The 19,328-nt window shown below is 35.1% G+C and overlaps 2 protein-coding genes across 7 annotated transcripts; both read left to right on the top strand.

Annotated features, from left to right (window-relative positions):
* Nucleotides 1–1,270: 1,270 nt before the first annotated feature.
* Nucleotides 1,271–3,119, top strand: LOC109103360 (D(1B) dopamine receptor). Its single transcript, XM_019116766.2, has one exon. It carries the CDS (start codon nt 1,535–1,537, stop codon nt 2,714–2,716), a length of 1,182 nt encoding a protein of 393 aa, XP_018972311.1. The 5' UTR covers nt 1,271–1,534; the 3' UTR covers nt 2,717–3,119.
* A 4,077-nt stretch (nt 3,120–7,196) lies between these two features.
* On the top strand, nt 7,197–18,821 carry fip1l1b (FIP1 like 1b (S. cerevisiae)). 6 transcript variants are annotated; one of them, XM_042716742.1, is made up of 18 exons: nt 7,197–7,342; nt 7,444–7,537; nt 8,307–8,364; nt 9,523–9,622; nt 10,626–10,732; nt 11,669–11,733; nt 11,862–11,969; nt 12,050–12,180; nt 13,186–13,301; nt 13,473–13,526; nt 15,107–15,206; nt 15,309–15,456; nt 15,654–15,680; nt 15,882–15,936; nt 16,940–16,998; nt 17,147–17,327; nt 17,567–17,713; nt 18,484–18,821. In XM_042716742.1, exons 2-18 carry the CDS (start codon nt 7,459–7,461, stop codon nt 18,623–18,625), a joined length of 1,677 nt encoding a protein of 558 aa, XP_042572676.1. In that variant the 5' UTR covers nt 7,197–7,342; nt 7,444–7,458; the 3' UTR covers nt 18,626–18,821. The 6 variants fall into 6 exon arrangements, with proteins under 6 accessions (XP_042572676.1, XP_042572677.1, XP_042572681.1 ...); XM_042716743.1 differs by having other exon boundaries at nt 7,248–7,537; nt 18,487–18,821; XM_042716745.1 differs by having other exon boundaries at nt 7,249–7,537; nt 16,943–16,998.
* The last annotated feature ends 507 nt before the right edge of the window (nt 18,822–19,328 follow it).

The following is a 19,328-nucleotide window of genomic DNA, read 5'->3' as shown; positions in this document are numbered from 1 at the left end:
CTAGTATTCTTTAGTTCTTTAATTTTATTAGCTGTTACATTCCTCAGCTTTCTGTTTCATAATAAATGGTTTCTTATATGTTTATTCTTTAATAATCTAATACAACATTGGTTATCTCCTTTATCTGTTAGCAATTTTATTTGTAGGCTTACATTATATCGGTGCTTCAGATATTGGTATTATATGAAAAACCTTATCAGTCCGTCACTTAAATTTTCATTTTGTTTTTGGATGAAAATACTCATACAGAAAAGTCCATATAATTAATGTGATTTCAAAAATAGTGGTTTATATTACATGACATGGTTTAAAATATAAAATTCTGCAAATAATGTTAAGTAGCCTATACTATTCAAGTTAATTCAGTGTGTCTCCTTTTAAGTTTAAATTCCCCAGGTAGATTCAGGTATGTGTCACAAATACGTGGAACATCAGAAAGCTTGGATTGAAAGTGACTTATGTGTGATCAGTGCTATGCTATTGACAATAGACATTTTCTATGCAAAATTTCACTGAAATATCTCTAATGTGACCGCACCTAAGGGGGTGCACTGTAGGTCATTACATTAAAGAAATAGTTCAGCCAAAAAAATCAGAACAGATTTGAAATTTAGCATTACATTAAGAAACTCAGCACTACGTCACTTGCTCACCAATGGATCCTATGCAGTGAATGGGTGCCATCAAAATGAGAGTCCAAACAGCTGATAAAAAGATCACAGTAATCCACATGACAACAGTTAATTAATTAATGTCGTGAAGAGAAAATCTGTGTTTGTAAGAAAGAAATCCATCAAGGTATTTTTATTTTAAACTGTCTTGCCAAAATACCAGTCCATAATCTATAACACTTGAAAGAGTCCACCAACATATTTGTTTAGAACTGTTTTGTCTGTGTTCACTTAAACATGGTGCTTGATCTGTGCAAATTTCTCTTCTGATCCAGACAAAATGATTTTTTTTTTTTTTTTTTTTTTTACTGCAGACAGCTATGAATAGAGGACTCATATTTTAACAGGAAGCTATAGTATGAAGTAAAAAATAATAAAAGTTAATAATAATAATAGTTTTTAATAGTTAATAGTTAATAATAATAAAAGTTTTTCAGCAAAATTAAATTTTTAGGTGAACTTTTGCTTTAACTTACACTAACAAAAAAAAATAATAATGTAATTTTATTTATTTATTAGCCTATTGTAATTAAATGACATCAATGCATTTTTCACTATGGAGGTGGATTAAGCGTCCAAATATGTTTATGTGACACTGTAGGCTATCTACTGGGTAAAATGGGCAAAAGAGGGCGTTCTACACCAGTATGAATGTGACCTGCAGAGGAACCTGACACGAGTCACTTGAGATTGTCGTCTGTCATGTGAACGTTTCAGCGAGGGTCTTAAGAAACAATGAGGTCAACCGTAAGATCCGGTCAAAACGCTGAAGTCGATGGGATTGCTTTGGACGGGAGTATGCGGTGTCCGGCACACGGAATATATTTTGGTGTGTTTTTGGTTATTTTGTGACACTTGAAGACATGTACAACTTCACGTCCCTGAGCGCTCATGGAGAGCCAGCGGGTCGCATCTTTCTAGGTTTCACGCTTTCTCTCCTCGTGCTCTGGACGTTATTGGGGAATTTCACGGTTTGCGCTGCGGTTTTGCGCTTCCGTCACCTGAGAGGAAAAGTTACCAACATCTTCATCGTGTCTCTGGCGATGTCCGACCTGCTGGTGGCGGTTCTCGTGATGCCGTGGAAAGCGGCCACGGAGGTGACAGGACAATGGGCGTTTGGCTCTTTCTGCCAGTGCTGGGTGGCTTTTGACATTATGTGCTCCACCGCGTCCATCCTGAACCTGTGCGTAATCAGCTTGGATCGATACTGGGCCATTTCAAACCCGTTTCAATACGAGAGGAAGATGAACCGTAGACTCGCCCTCGTTATGGTCAGCGTAACGTGGATCGTATCGGTGGCTATATCATTCGTGCCCGTGCAGCTGAACTGGCACCGGGCAGACCTTGGAACGGTCACCACAAGCAACTGGACCACCAAGGAAATGTGTGACTCGAGTCTGAGCAGAACCTATGCCATTTCATCCTCTCTAATAAGTTTTTACATTCCCGTAGCAGTGATGCTGGTCACATACACGCGCATCTACCGCATTGCTCAGGTTCAAATCAAGAGCATCTCTTCGTTGGAGCGCGCAGTGCAGCGCGCACAGAACTGTAGAGCAGGTGCGCGCACCTGTCCTCTCCAACACCGCGCGATAAGAGAAACCAAGCTCTTTAAAACTCTCTCCGTGATTATGGGGGTGTTTGTGTGCTGCTGGTTTCCGTTCTTCGTCCTGAACTGTGCGGTTCCTTTCTGCCACAAGCCAAATTGTGTCAGCGAAGCAACTTTTAACGTGTTCGTGTGGTTCGGCTGGTGCAATTCATCTCTCAATCCGATCATATATGCTTTCAATTCTGATTTCAGAGATGCTTTTGCTCGACTTCTGTGCTGCCATGGCCTGTGCACCAAAACACCTCTTGATATTCAGTGCAAGGATCCGGTGTCAACTAATAATCAGGGCAGCTCTGTTAACACCATGGAGGTCGGTTATGTCAGTTTGGAGAAGGTGGACAACGGAATGCAACATCCATTGGTGAAGATACATATGTTTGGAGATGAGAGTGAGGTTCAGCATACTAACTCTGAAGATGCGTGTCAGAGTAAATGACTTTTTTGTTAGGCTTAGGTGAAGGGGGGATAAGACTAGATTTACAATTAATATTTCTCAGGTTTTATTTTTGAAAGTCAATTTCTGTATAGGCACATACCTTAACGTTTTGCCTCCAAAAAGGTTTAATAATGTCCAGGAAACAGGTTACAGTTCCATCAATACACATTGACTTATTGGGGCATGTTTTCACATTGGGAACCTGCTGTTTATTGGCCGATTTGAGGGGAATGTCTTAGTTTAAATTGTTCAGGTAAATATGCCATTTTCAATCTCAAATTAAGAATGCCATTGTTAACATTTTTTTTGTTTTTAAAGAGATTTTTAAACAGTAAAGCAATCTATACAAAATGTAGCCTATGTAACATGCTACAAAATAATCAAAACATTATTTTTAAGAGGTAACACACATTTAATTAAACTGATTGAAATAACATTTTATAAAACACATAGGAAAAATATCTTAAAGGGATATTCACCCAAAAATGAAAATTCTGTCATTATCTACTCTCTACAAACCTGTGTAAACTTTCTTCTGTGGAAGACGACATTTTGAGATTATCAACCTTGCTTGATGACCAAAATTATTTCAGATGTCTTCTTTTGTGTTCTACACATAAAGTCATACAGGACTGACATAGTTTTTGGGTGAACTATCCATTTAACATTTATTCATCAGTGTTTATGGTTAAAAGAGAATAAGTGGAAAAGGTTGGTTGTTCCTTGTGTGCTATAGTGAATTTACACCAGATTAACCTCTTGAAATGAATTTTCACCAAACTTACATTTATGTAAAATACATATGTTTTGAAAATTTTAAAATGTTCTCCACATTATATTTTTCCCTTGGCATAATATATCCCATTTTGAGTTTATTGTGTTCACTTTTTACCCACAATCTATATTTTGGAGGATAATGCATATAAATATCCTAAATTCTGAAAATTTTGAACTAGGTGTCATGGAACCAATTGGATTTGACACCAAAACCTCCAACTTCCTTAGCTATAATCCACGTGACAACTTCCTATGTCTCCTCATAACCTAATCTTTTGTTTACTTTGTATACATTTGAAAATGACCACTAAGGTCAGGTTATCACGGCCACAGAAAGATGTCTGAGGTTTTAATAGACCGGATGCCAAAGAGCTTGACAAGTCCTAGTATCGTTTTCCATTTGGCACGAGTGCACTTCCTCTCATAAATAATTAATTGGCTGCAATCTCCACTCAAGGAATGTTACATTTCAGTTACATTGCAAAGGCTTTTGGACTATAGATTTATGTATGGCATGCTGATGATGCTTTGAAAGTCCATAGGGTTGTACATGTTGATGCTTGTCACCTTTATCAGGGTCTGTTAGTTGAAGAATATGGTATTTTTAACAGTGCATAACAATCAGGTATATTCTCTTCATTAGGTTGATCATCTTGACTTTGTTAAATTAGGTTGGATGTCTTTGCCATCTATGAAACATACAGTACTACTCATTATTCTTCTTTAATATGTTTGGTTATTAATTGTAAGCACTAAATAGTAAGCACCAAAAGTCATTTCACACAGGTTTTCCTGTAAAAGTTGCACACAGAAACATTTCCTGAGCATTGGGAGCTACTAAGGACACATTGGGCTAGAGTGTATTCACGAGAGGCATGTTACGTATGTAATTAATTCACAATGAGAGGTTTCAGTTGGCTCACAGCAATGAATAAAACATTGGAAGGCAATCCCTAATCTCTTAATAACCGTATGCAAACTAAAAAAAAAAAAAAAAAAGTATTTTGACAATTGCATTTTTTTTTCAAATGACTCCATCAAAACTCCATTTTTTTCAAAACTACTATAATATTTATAAGCTGATGCAAACTGGCTTAAATATGTTTGTGAGTTATATCACTGCTCAAATTTGCCGCTGAATGAAAAGGTGTTTAAAATTGATGGCCCTTGTAGCTAAAAATACATCACCATCCTTGAAGTCTTCATTCTTGAATCACATCCAGCCCCTGAGGCTTGCTTTAATTTTGGAATCCACAGGGATGGTTGTCTATTGAAATTGTTAAAAAGAGCCATGATAGAGCTGCTGAGAACAAGTACATGCCTCTTTTTACCTAAACTCATCTCATTTTAAGTTCTTAATCTTAATGTCTTAAAATGGCTGGGGAGTCTGATAGGAAAAAGTACCAGAAGGTGTAACATCTAAAAATCCTTATTTGGGTAACTGTAAATCCCATTTTCACAGAGGTCCCAAAATATTTGGACTCTTAAGTCACACTTAAAATGTATAAATGTCATTGCAATAAGGTGGGTGACCATACGTCCTATTTTTCCCAGATATGTCATGACCAGGAATTCTAAATTGTGTAAAATGTCTGGTTTTTGGCTTTGTCTTGCGCTCATTATACATTCATTCATGCTCTTATCACAGTACCCTACATTATGTATGTGTATTTGCATTGCTTTGACTGTTCTGTGTACATCCCACCTCCTCACACGCCACATTCTAAGAACTGGTGTTAGTTCATTTAAAAAAAAAAAAAAAAACATTTAAAAAAATGCAAAATATTTAAATTCTAAAACTGTGGGATTAAAGGGTTACTCCATCCCAAAATGATAATGTCATTCCAAACTTGTAAAAGCTTTGTTCGTCTTCGAAACACAATTTAAGATATTTTGGATGAAAACCAGGAGGTCTGTGACTGTCCCATAGACTGCCAAGTAAATAACAGTGTCAAGGTCCATGAAAGGTACAAAAGTCATCGTCAGAATACTCCATCTGCCATCAGCATATGGTGATATGGAGAGACACAGAGGAGACCATTGACAAAGGAATTATTAAATAAAGTCGTTGTTTTTGTTTTCTTCACTTACAATATGTGTTCCCGTTGCTTGATATATAACCCAGATTGCACGTCTGATGGCAGATGGAGTATTTTGACAATGACTTTCATACCTTTTATGGACCTTGACACTGTTATTTACTTGGCAGTCTATGGGACAGACACAAGCCTCCCGGTTTTCATCCAAAATATCTTAAATTGTTTTCCGAAGATGAACAAAGCTTTCACGGGTTTGGAACAACTTGGGGGTAAGTGATTAATGACAAAATTTTCATTTTGGGGTGGAGTATCCCTTTAATCCCACAGTTTTAGAATTTAAATATTTTGAATTTTTTTAAAATATGTTTTATATAATAAAACAACAGACAGACTAATCAAAATTAAGACAAAAAGTATTTGGACGCTTTCTGGTTATCAAACGCTAATAAATCATGTACATAGTTAATGTGATGGGCAACACCTGTGGTTTCTCTGCTAAGACACCTGTGAACTGAGGAGAACTGACTTCATGTATAACTATAAATATGGGACAGGTTAAGGTAATTGCAAAAATGGCTCAGAAAAGTTACGAGAAAAGCTCTAGCATTATTTGTCTGAAGATGTCACTTGATTTTGTAAGTAAGTGTGGCTTAAGTATCCAAATACTTCTTGGTGCCATTGCATATGCTTACTTAATGAAGAAGAAAGAGTATCTCTCTGTCCGTGTGCTTGGTCATCAAACACTCACAGTAATGCTAGCCTGCACACAGAGTTTCCTGTAACTGGTCAAAAAGGTTAATGTGCACACATAGTGTTAGGAGATAGGTCACTGTGGGACGAAACACAAACAACACAAGAATTAATGAAGTGTGTAACATTTTCAAGTTTGTTATTTTTGTTTTTATATCTATACAAAAAGGCTAATTTTCAAGGCAAGGGAGTGTGGGGAAAAAACTACTTAAACTACTCTAATTTGTCAGTTAGAAGGTGTATGAGCGTGAGAAATTTGCACATTTCATTATTATGTAAAACACACATGCACATGTCCTAAATTGTATAAGATATTTGTTGAAATAAAACTATTGCTGAAAATTTGATCTGAAACTTTTAATGCTATCATGCCATTTCCGTTTTAGTTGTCAAATTATATGAAGGTAATTAAATTATGTGAAATTATTATTATTACCTGACTTTAATGTATGACTTTATACATTTTTCCAGGAAGATAATTGTTTTAGGAATCTGTACATCAGGATTAACATGGTACAGGCCTAATGACAAGTTAAAGAATCACACGAATTTATTATATTGGTCACTCCAAGAACTAAATGTAGGAGAACTGTTGCTTAGAGACATCTAGTGGCTGATGTGCGCAGTGAAGCTATATTACACTATTTTCGTGAACATTTAGCAGGTGTTTACATGAGATGTATGCATATGTAATGACTTTTTATTCAATAACTTTGTACCTGGACCAAGGTTCCAGAGAGACCTTAATTTGATTAATAGTAATAATTCATACATATTTTTTTTTATCAGTTATCTAAACTGTTAATTAACTAATTACACGTGTATACTGTAAATAAACTAATTCCAAGTATTTAAGCAAGAGAAAATTTTTTTTAAGATCATAAGAAACATTATTTCCGTCAACTGTATCCAAAGGTCCAAACAGTGAGTGTGAGACTTTTAATTTGTACACCGATGAACCGGAACTGATGTCCTCAAGTCTGCAAGTACATCCTACAGAGACTGAAGGAAGTGTGGGTTGCTCCGTAAACATCATTCAATACGTTTGTTTTCTATAATCGTATGTGCGTTTGTGTTTTCTCCACCAAAATATCCGCGCGCTCTCTCGGGGTTGGTGGGTTTTAATCTGACCGTGTCTTTGGCTTCTGGAGCGCATTGTAGAGCCCAGAGTAGAAGATGTCTGCAGAGGACGCGGATAAAACCACCACCACTGATGCGAGTGCAGGAGACGAGGAGGAGGAATGGCTGTACGGGGGTCAGTGAGCGCCAAATCTGTTCTGTACTCCTGTACTTTGTTATTTGTTAACGGCTAGGCGAAAACTGGTTATTAATAAACAACACCATATATTGGCATGAGTAATGTAGGGGCCTTTGTACTGACTACAGAGATACCTGTCACGTCAGTAGATATTTAAACTTCACGTCCGTGGTTTAATTAATATTTCTCTTTACTTGGGAATAGATATAGAATCCATTTCAGAATTGTTTAGGTTCTGTTCGAGATTCTGTTAATCTTGAGAAAATCGTTTCCGAGGGTAGCTGATAGATTCCATTTAGTATTCTACATTTCGAATCTGTTCAAGATTTCTTCTGTTGCTACTTTACGAGATTCTACTGTTGATATATAAATGGATTTTTTTTTTTAAATATTGGCTTTGAGAATTCTGTTTAAATCTATACGAGTTTGTGATCACTGTTTTGTGAAAATGGTAGAATCTTTTCAGGCGTTCTTAATGGTTTCTTTTTTGTTTATATTAGCTTCTTTGAGATATAATTAAAGAAATGATTTCACTTTCTGAGGGGACTGAAAGAGAATTCAAATCTCGGATAGAATCTCATGTAGAATGATTCTGAGATGAATTTTGAGAATACTTCTCAAATCTGTTCATGGTTCTGTAAGGTAAATATGAAATATTTATATTTATATATTGAGCTGCTCCTCTTAACATACTTGTTAACAATAGAAATTGGGGACCTCATAATCATTTTGCTGCTCATGCATTATTTTGTTTTGTTTTTTATAGATGAAGGTGAAAGTAAAGAAACTGAAGAAGAGGAAGCCAAACTGACAGCAGCCATCAGGTGAGAAATTACATGTTTACTGTTAGTGATGTAGTGGCTTTTCAATAGGGCTGTGCAAAAAATCGAATATGATTTTCATGCGCATCTCTTCAGTAAAGACGCTCCTGTGATTAGTAGTATATCTCCAGCACGTGCGTTCAGATCAGGGTTGCCGGTTTTCACAACAAATCCTGCCCAGTTGCTTCTCAAAACTAGTCCAAAACTAGCCCAATCGCGTTTCCAGGAGGTTCCCCGATAAAAATTGCATCCCGGGGTTAAAATATACGTTTTTGTCAGGGTTGCCCTGGTAATATTCACATTTTAAGAGGCTAAATATCACGTTATTGGTATTGGGGTCGCATCAACCCGCGGACATGAAAAACAACCGCAGACTTGGCAACACTGGTTCAGGTGGAGCGGCATTTACTACACAGAGCCGTAGTCCACCGACAAGCTACACAAAATCGCTTTCAAAATCGACAAAGAATCGCCTGCGATTTTAAAATCGATTTTGTGTAGATTGTCAGTGAATTACGGCTCTGTGTAGTAAATGCCAACCAGTGTTGCCAAGTCTGCGCTTGTTTTTCATGTCTGCGGGTTGAAGCGACCCCAATACCAATAACGTGATATTTAGCCCCTAAAATGTGAAAACCTGGCAACCCTGATCTTAACGCACGTGCTGGAGATATACTACTAATCACAGGAGCGTCTTTACTGAAGAGATGCGCATGAAAATCGTATTCGATTTTTTGCACAGCCCTACTTTTCAATTATTTAGATCCCATGGACCCCCAAATATCAATATGTCATATAATTTTTTTTCTACTTACTATAGTACTGTACTGTTAGATGAACTGTTTTTCCACATGCCCTTTAGGACTCCCTTGTGGGGCCCCTGGGAGGTCACTGGTGTATACTAATTGGTCTGAATTTTTAGAAAATGTGATTAATGATATTAAAAATTACAGAATGATCACACACTGCTTTGTTACTTCACTGAATAATATTTTGATTATATGACATGGGCTTTTAATTTGCAAATTGCATGCACATTCATTTTTAACAGCATATCCTGTAAAACATATGCCAATACTAAGATTTGACTTTTTAAGTTGACTTTAAAGGGGTTCATCTGCATTTGTTTTCATCATTCTCTTGCTGATCCATCTGTGTCTGCAGTGCGACCTCTGCTCCTCCTGTTACCGAGGAGGTCACCGCGACCACAAACAACACCACTACCACCATCACCACCACGACTGGAAATGGTGTGGCCAGTCAGGTAACAAACAAAACTACTGTAAACTGCTTCATTCACTTTTGATGGATTTTATTTAAATTATGATTGCTAGAGTGATTGAGAGAGGGGTCATATGATGCGATTTCAAGTTTTCCTTTGTCTTTGGAGTGTTACAAGCTGTTTGTGCATGTATAAGATCCGTAAAGATGCAAAAACTGAAGTCTCAAATCCAAAGAGATGTTCTTTATAAAAGTTAATGCCCGTCCACGCCTTCCTGAAATGCCTAATGTTTACACAAAGAAAGAAGGCGCAACTTTTATTCTCGCTGTAGTATTGTTGCCGCCGCTGGCACCATGTCATGGAGACGCTGTGAGTTTTCAAATATGATAAGGGGCATAACATTTCGTCACAAGCTTGAGGGATTCGGCCAATCACAACGCACTGGATAGCTGGCCAATCAGAGCACACCTCGCTTTTCACGGGATGCAGAAAATAATGTGTTTTTTGAACCTTAAACAGCGTAAACACATTGCCTTACACCAAATACCCAAAATAATGTTATTTTTAGCATCGTCATAAGATACATATTACATAAGAAAAATATTACACCTGTACATCACACTGTTTTTTTATGCTTGCAAAAAACTCGTTACACATCTGTAACATTTCTGTTGATTAATTATGGTTAATTATTACTAATAATGAGTTAATTATATTATATATAAATATATTTAATATACAAACATAAACATTTTTCTGAAATATATATATGCATGTGTGTTTAATTATTTGTGTGTGTGTATATGTATATATATATATATATATATATATATATATATATATATATATATATATATATATATATATATATATATATATATATATATATATATATACATATATACATATATATATATATATATATACACAGTACACACACATATTTTGTAAACAAAAACTCTTATATTGAATGCGATTAATCGTTTGATAGCACTAATGATTACAAATGAAGAGAACACAAAAAAAATTGTTTTGTTTGTCTTAGGAGGAAGCACCTGGAGAAGATGAAGACAGTGAGAGCGATAGTGATGATGATGATGATGATGTCCGTGTCACCATTGGCGATATAAAAACAGGAGCGCCACAGTACGCGTAAGCATCCAAAGATTGTGCTCATATTCTGAAGATTATAAGGTTCACACTGGATGTTTGATAGATAACCTGACACTGCCTGCAATCCAAGGTGATGAACTGATGAAGAATTAAGTGGATCAAATGATGGAAAAAAACAAACAAACAAAAAGTGGAGTGTTCTGGTTTAAATGACTTGGATCATGTGCTTTAAAGGGACAGTTCACCCAAAAATGAAAATTCTGTCATTTACTCACTCTCATGTCGTTCCAAATCCATAAGACTTCAGTTAATCTTTGAAACACAAAAGTAAGATATTCTTAATGAAACTTGAAACATTTTTGTCCCTCCATTGAAAAGTAATCAGTAACAGATTAAATATAGGCTTTGTTTATGTATAAATGCACATAGAGCGGATCAAATATGGTAAACACTGAAGCCTGTGCATTTGAGCATCTGTATTTACCATATCGTGATATGCTTCATGTATCTATATCAATGTTTATATGTAAATAAAAGACTAGATCAAACCTCATAAACTTCCATAATGGAAAGTGATCATATTTCATTACAAACTGCTTGATTCATCTGGATTAATTTTATGATGCATTTATGATCTTTTTGCATTTTACGATCTGAGCTCTCAGTAACAGAAATCAAAAGGTCTCATCAAAAAGAAATATTTAAAAACATATTAATTTGTTTTTTTGAAAATTAACCAAGGCCTTATGGGTTTGGAATTACATGAGGGTGTGTGAATGATGACAGAATTATAATTTTTGGATTTTGGAATTTTCAAATATCAAAAAGAATGAATAATAAATACATTTTAAATAAGTAATTTGTTATGTAGTATGGGGCGTTTTCCATGTTTTTTTTTCACTTTGTTGTTATTTTGATACTGTATAACTGAAATAGACTGTATATCTGATGTATTTATGATGTTTTATTGTGCAGGGCATATGGTGGAACTCCAGTGAATCTAAACATAAAGTCAGCTGGCAGCAGAGCTTATGGAGCAGGTGAGTGAAACTATATGTGTTTCAAAGCTTGGCTCTTTCTGACTAAATCATCTGTTCGCTTACAGATGCCTTTTCATACAAAGCTCCATTTGTCAGCTGTTGACATAATTTAAGTGTGTGTTCAATAGGTTCTAAAGTGAAGGGCATAGACCTCGAAGCTCCAGGCAGCATCAATGGCGTTCCAGTCCTGGAAGTGGACATGGAGTCCTTTGAGGAGAAACCATGGAGGAAGCCAGGTGTGTATTAACTTAGCATGGCACTTTTGTGGTTTTTGCATGTGGTGTCTGCATATTGTTTAGAATGTGTGTGTTTACAGGTGCGGACTTGTCTGACTATTTTAACTATGGTTTTAATGAGGACACGTGGAAAGCATATTGTGAAAAGCAGAAGAGGTTACGCATGGGCCTTGACATTCTCAACATTGGATCCACCACCAGCAAGATCTCAGTAAGCATAATCAACTGTTCCTCGGGATGGAAATTGTAAAGAATTGTACAATTCTGCTTCTGATTAAACTATTCCAGGCCCTTTAATGATTTCTTAGGGATTTGTAATATTTGGAAGACAATTCTTTGCATTTCAGATCTCAACAGAATAGTCAAATAAAATTTCTTTCAAATTTTTACAATTATATTTCTTGGACAAAATTAAAACCATTTTAACTTTAATGTATCTGACAACTTAACTTCTCCTAAAGTTGTTTTTTGGATTGAAGGGAAAGTAATAAAACTTATCTGGACTTTTTATTGATCATTTTACAATACCATTCAAAAGTTTGTGGTTGGTAAGAATTATTTTTGTTTTTTAAATAAGTCTCTTATGCTCAACAAGGCTGCATTTATTTGATCAAATAAAAACAGTAATATTGTGAAATATTATCACTATTTTAAATAACCGTTTCATATTTTTATATATTTTAAATACAGTTTATTCCTGTGATGGCAATATTTAATTTTCAGTGTATCATGATCCTTTGAAAATTATTTTAATATGCTGATTTGGTGCTCAAAAACATTTCTTCTTATCAATGTTAGAAAGAGTCATGCTGCTTAATATTTTTGTGGAAACAGTGGTACATTTCAGGATTATTTAATTAATATAAAGTTCAAAAGAACAATCCTTCTGTGTTATAAATGTTCTTACTGTCATTTTTGAACAATTTAATGCATCCTTGCTGAAGTATTAATAATAAAAAAAGTCTGACTCCCACTTTTGAACTGTATGTGTATATTGGCATTTTATACCATCTGCATTAGTGGAAGTACCCTGAACCATCTGCAAAAAGAACCAGTTTTGAATAAGAATATATTTCTGATTCCAAACCCAAGCTGTTACATTCCAGTCTGAACAATGTCATGTTAGTAGTAATAAAATTAGTAATTATTAGTCAAGTGTGCATGTTGATATATTCATGATTAACATTTTACCTTTTCCACCTCATTCTTCTTTCAGGTTCAGCAGGGTCGCACAGGTAACAGTGAGAAGGAGATCACAGTTGCGGCTCATGCAGCTAAACCAGACTTTTCCTCCCCATCTAACCTGTATAAAGCAGGTCTCAACCCAGCGAGGTAAACATGTTCTCTCACACATCCACTGGGGGGAGTTCATTCATTTCACACTCCAGTTTCAGACTCTTTATGTTTGGGAATGCATGTACAGTGTTTGTCCTGCATCTGTCATGTTTAAGAGGGGATTAGTAACTCATTTTTGCCTGTCTCCCCTTACCCATGCCCTCATAGGATATCCCCTCCACAGTGGGCAGGGCCTGCCTCTCAAGAAATGTCCTATTATACGTAAGTGGGAGGTGACATGGGCGTGGTTTGTTTTACAAGGCCTGAGTAGACATTTAAATATGAAATTAAACTGCCTTCATTTATTGTCTTTCTTTTTTTTATTGATGACCACAGTTCATTTCTGTTGGTGATGTGTTAATCTACAAAGCACTATGAAAAAATGCTAAAATCTGCTGCTTTGTCAACGCACTCCGCAATATGGACCGGTTTTCTTTGCAAAATTGTGTAGTCATTAGAGCATTATGTTATATTGGGTTTATATATGTGTGTGTGTGTGGTTTTTTGTTTTGTTTTTTTTGACATTCTGGTAGGGATAGGCGATATGACCAAAATTTTATATTACAGTATAGTCATTTTGTATCACTATCTATATCTATCTATATATATATATAGTTTATATTTTAAATAACATTGTTAGAAAAATGCTTTTCAAAATATGTGCTGGAGTTTGGAATGACAACATAGTTTATGAGTGCAATATTGCTTTTATACAAATATACAAAAACACTAAAATTGAGTAACTTACATTTTAGACAAAATATTGCCAGTCTATTTTTGCTCTGCTCACGAAAATATATGTCAATATCAAATATATTTATGTATTTGATAAATTTTCTCGGTAAATCTGGAACTGCATGGATGCAAAGCAAATCATTTGTAATAAACACAGTGGTGTTGCACAAACACACTTCACTTTTAAATGAGAAAATGATTGAACTGATATGATAGAAAAGCCACATTCAAGATTGCAAAAATAACTATGCATCAGTTGAATTCAAAATAAATGTTGCAAGTCATTTACTGCAGTAGAGTTTAACTAAAACTTAAAAAAAAAAACATTTTCATTAACTGAAACTAAACTAAACTAAACTAAAATATAGATATTAGATGAAAAACTTAGAACTTAAATTACAAAAAAATAAAACTGATATGTAAATTAAAACTAAATACTTGCCTAGCACATAACAAAATTCAAAATATTAATAAATACTATATATATATATATATATATATATATATATATATATATATATATATATATATATATATATATATATGTGTATTGTGTATGTATATATATATATATATATATATATATATATATATATATATATATATATATATATATATATATATATATATATATATATATATATATGTGTGTGTATATACATATATGTGTATATATATATATGTGTGTATATACATATATGTGTATATATATATATGTGTGTATATACATATATGTATGTATGTATGTATATATATATATATAATTCTATAATTACACTGGTTGCCTAACTAACCAGCTAAGCTTGTCTTACCCGTTCTTCTTCATTTGGGCTTGTCCTGATACATCTTGCACTGTATTTCTGCATTCAAACATGTTTCTTCATTAATCTCTTGTGTAAATGATGAAGCAGACTTAATGCACAAATATGTTATCTGCTGTATAGTCATATCGCCCAGCCCTAATGAAGTGTGTGTGTTATGTATGCATCTGGAATACAGAGTTGAAAAACACAGAAATGTATGTACACCTTCATGAAGCTGGATGTGTATGTTTGTATTTGTTGCAGGAAGACGCCTGGGACCATAGATGTGATTGGCGGACAGACTGCCACCATTAGCAGGGTGGAAGGACGACGTCGCCACAATCTGGAGGGGAATAACATCCAGGTTACACACATCACATGCTCTCATGCTCTCCTCAGTCTCCAGTGTAAAACTGACATGCTGGAAACATCTGGGAACTGAATCATGTGACGTGAACTCTTGTAGGTGATCTCGGAACATACCAGCTCTGAGGCCGAACCCGCCAAGATGCCTCCTCCTTTCTTTCCCCCGGGACCACTGCCTCCAAACATCCCACCTCCTCCATTCCTCCCTCCTCCTGTCAGTCAGGCTCCACCTCTAATCCCACCTCCACGTAAGTCTAACAACTGTGAAACTTTATTCATTGATTTTTTTTTTTTTTTTTTAAATCCACGATGAATGTTTGAAAAAAATCACTTTCAAAACCATTGATACTGTAGCTTCTCATAGCATTTTTATTTTTTAACTCATTTTTTTGTTACATTTGTTATGGGCTATATGGTTTTGTAAGCAATTTTTTTTTTTTAACAGGGATGCCCATCACTGTTCCTCCACCCAGTAAGTTCAATGTACAATAACATGACAAACATAGTAAAAGTAACTTATGATTAACCTCTCAAATGTTTCCAAAGCACCTGTCTACTATAACTGCAAACTTTATGACTGACTGTGTGTAAAATTGAATAACAGTTCCCTTGTTTTTACTCTTTGTACTGTTGATATGTCTCTGTTTGAATCTTGTTTCTGCTTGTGCTGTAGATTTTCCCCTTCCTACTGGAGGACCTCCTCCTTCACTTATCCCTACTATGGACAAGTAGGTGTAGCTTCTGTACTCAACTAATAGTTTTTTCAACATCAGTGTACATCGACGGGTATTTAAAAAAGAAGTTAATCCTTCTATTCATCAAGGATGCGTGAAATTGATCAAAAGTGATAGGAAATACTATTAAGCTGTCACAGAACACTGAAGAATGGAGTAATGGCTACTAAAGATTCAGCTTTGCTATCACTGGAATAAACATTTTTTTTTTAAATATATAGACAGAGATATTATTAAAGTAGATATTATAAGATTTTTATATATATAAACCAAATTTACTAGTGCGTGCAGGACACTATAGTTCATTTATGTAAGTGATGATAGCAAAATAAAGTAAAATATGACATATTATACCCAAAAATTATTCATTCAGTGGACTACCAGTAAAAATGATGAATTGCTAATGTGACCTTGAATGGCCTCAAAATTGAGGTTTATAAGCTTTCCATTGATGTATGGGTTTGTTAGGACAGGACAATATTTGGCCGAAATACAACTATTTGAAAATCTGGAATCTGAGGGTGCAAAAAAAAATCAAAATATTGAGATAATCGCCTTTAAAGTTGTCTAAATGAAGTTCTTAGCAATGCATATTACTAATCAAAAATGAAGTTTTTATATATTCATGGTAGGAAATTTACAAAATATCTTCATGAAATATGATCTTAATATTCTAATGGTTTTTGGGATAAAAGAAAAATCGATAATTTTGACCCATACAATGTATTTTTGGCTATTGCTACAACAAACCCGTGCAACTTAAGACTGGTTTTTGTGGTCCAGGGTCACATATTTTCTTACCATTTTCAAAACGATAGGTGTCTGAATAACTTTTGGTTTGACTGTATATAATAATATAATTGTTTGTTTTTAGGGTCCTGTATTTAGATTTAAATACAAACAGTTTTTGAAATGTAATTTTCTGTTACACTATGTCTTTATGTAACCCTTAATTGGCACTTTAACACTTCATTAATTGCTTGTGTGTTGTATTTAGCAGTGGGCACCCAGGAGGATATGACGGACGTCCTGTTGCTCCATTCCCTTTTCCTACAGGTAAGTGTGTGACTATCTCCCAGTCTATTATTCACCTGAAAAACTCATTTACTTTAGATCTCAGTACAGATCACAAGTGCTTAAATGCTGTCTAGGTTTATTAAGCTTAATTAAGTAGCATGCGCACTGGGGATTGTTTTGTTTTCAGGTGGGTTTCCTCCACCCATGCAAGGAGCTGTTAACCCCTGGCCTGGTTTGATGGACAACCCAAAGCAATGGGAGTACTACCCTCGGCGAGACAAAGAGAGGGAAAAAGAGCGAGAGCGAGAGAGGCCGAGGGAAAGGGTCCATGAGAGAGACCACAGTCCCTCTGCTGTGGCTTATAACAGGTGAGGGATGATGCCAACCCACTCATTCACTATACAGATGTACTCTGTTTTTCAGTTTGAAAGTGTAGAATTGTTGATAAACTGACAAATGTAGACATAATTCTTATTGTTTGTTTCATCGTTAAATGTTATTCCAAAGGAAAACAAAATCTTTGACCCTCCCAAGGTTTAAGTAATTAGTCCTAGTTTGTCTGGTTCTGTTTTTAAGCTCTTGATTAATTAAACTTGGTATTTTGCAGTGATGAAGAGCGGTATCGTTCTTACCGTGATTACGGAGACAGAGGGTATGAGAGGCATCGGGAGCGATCGAGCCGTGAGAAGGATGAGCGTCACAGGGAGAGGAGACACAGAGAGAAAGAGGAAGGGAGGCACAAGTCATCACGGAGGTACTATATCAGGGTCGGAAATTAATCTTGGTGAAAAAATGGCACCAAAATGAATAAAAATGCCCACAAATTGTGAGATATCTGGTAATATATTTTACTTTTGAGTGCTATTGAAATTAGAGCACAGCAATGTTTTGTTTCCTGAATAAAGAGATCCAAAAATGAAAATTCAGTAGGGAAAAAATTACTGTGGAAGTCAATGGGGACCATGAGCTGTTTGGTTACCCACATTCTTCAAAATATCGTTTGTGTTCAAAAGAATGAATGATTTGGTTGAGTGAATGATTCAATGACCCATTCATAAGACAGTCACTTGTTTCATAACTAAATGAATAAGCCGTTTTGAACTGAATGATTGACTTGATGACTCGCTTGTTAAGACTGTGGCTGTGTCCAGTAATCTCTGAGTAGGTAAGGGAAAAAAAAAGTAGGTACTTTAAAAAAAAAAGTTATTTGTGACTGTTAAAAAAAAGTATGTTCTATGTAGTATGTCTGGTTTAAATTCATACTCTATTCGCCATCATGTTATTGTCATATGACAATATTCATATTTAAAAGTATACAAAAAGTGTACTTAATTTTTCCCATAATTTCACATTCATAAATAAATGTTTCATTTAAAGCATTCATCTCATTATTTATGCAATTGTAAGATACATCTTATAAGGTTAGAAAAAAATACCCCTGGAAGTCAATTTAAAGGTAACAAAACAATCTGAAGTTCTCTATGTTGTGTTTTGCTTCTCTGCCCCTCTCCTCTTCTGTCACAGCAGTAGCAGACGGAGACATGACAGCGAGGAGGGTGACAGTCACCGGCGCCACAAGCACAAGAAGTCCAAGAGGAGCAAAGAGGGCAAGGAGCCCAGCGAGGAGCGTTCTGCTGACCAGGAGAACCAGGAGGCCATGGAGTAACTCCTGCCTGTCTTCTCCGCTCTCCTCCTTTCTTATCATCAGAGCGTTGGTTGTCAACCAAATCATGCTATATGAAATTATAATCCAGTTTACCTTCCTTTTCTTTTCATGTTTCCCTTTTTGTTTAGCTGTTTTCTCCAGTGCAGTTGTACCATGTAGATGTTGATTTGTTGGATTAAAAAAGAGCATTTGGTAATGTTTGTTGTGTCTTTTCATATCTTGTAAATTAGCTGTTTTTCACATATTATGTACACAGTTAAAAAAAAATTATTGTACACTCAACAAGCCTGCATTTATTTGATCAAATAAATAAATGCAGTAAGACTGTGAAATATTATTACAAATTAAATTAGTTATTTTCTATTTGAATATATTTTTAAATTTGCGTTATACCTGTGTTTGCAAAGCTGAATTTTCATCAGCCATTACTCCAGTCTTCGGTGTCACATGATCCTTCAGAAATCATTCTGATGTGCTGATTTGGTGGTTTTGAAACATTTCTTATTAATATTATTTTAAAAAAGCTTAATATTTTTATGGAAGTGATATTTTTTTCAGAATTCATAGGTGAAGTTCAGCAGTTATTTTTATTTACTGTCACTTTTGATCAATTTAGTGCATTCTTGCTGAATAAAATGATCAGTTTCCTGTCAAATTATGTGTTATTACGTACTAAATGTGCAAATATGTAGAAACAATAGGA

Source organism: Cyprinus carpio, chromosome B1, assembly GCF_018340385.1.
Source record: "Cyprinus carpio isolate SPL01 chromosome B1, ASM1834038v1, whole genome shotgun sequence".
NCBI lineage: Eukaryota > Metazoa > Chordata > Actinopteri > Cypriniformes > Cyprinidae > Cyprinus > Cyprinus carpio.
This window is presented reverse-complemented; position numbering and strand designations above follow the sequence as displayed.

Coding starts and splice junctions, on each gene's coding strand:
- LOC109103360 (XM_019116766.2), top strand. CDS start 1,535: ATGTACAACTTCACGTCCCTGAGCGCTCATGGAGAGCCAGCGGGTCGC.
- fip1l1b (XM_042716742.1), top strand. CDS start 7,459: ATGTCTGCAGAGGACGCGGATAAAACCACCACCACTGATGCGAGTGCA. Junction 8,365..9,522: donor AAACTGACAGCAGCCATCAG/GTGAGAAATTAC, acceptor CTGTGTCTGCAG/TGCGACCTCTGCTCCTCCTG. Junction 17,714..18,483: donor AGGCACAAGTCATCACGGAG/GTACTATATCAG, acceptor CTTCTGTCACAG/CAGTAGCAGACGGAGACATG.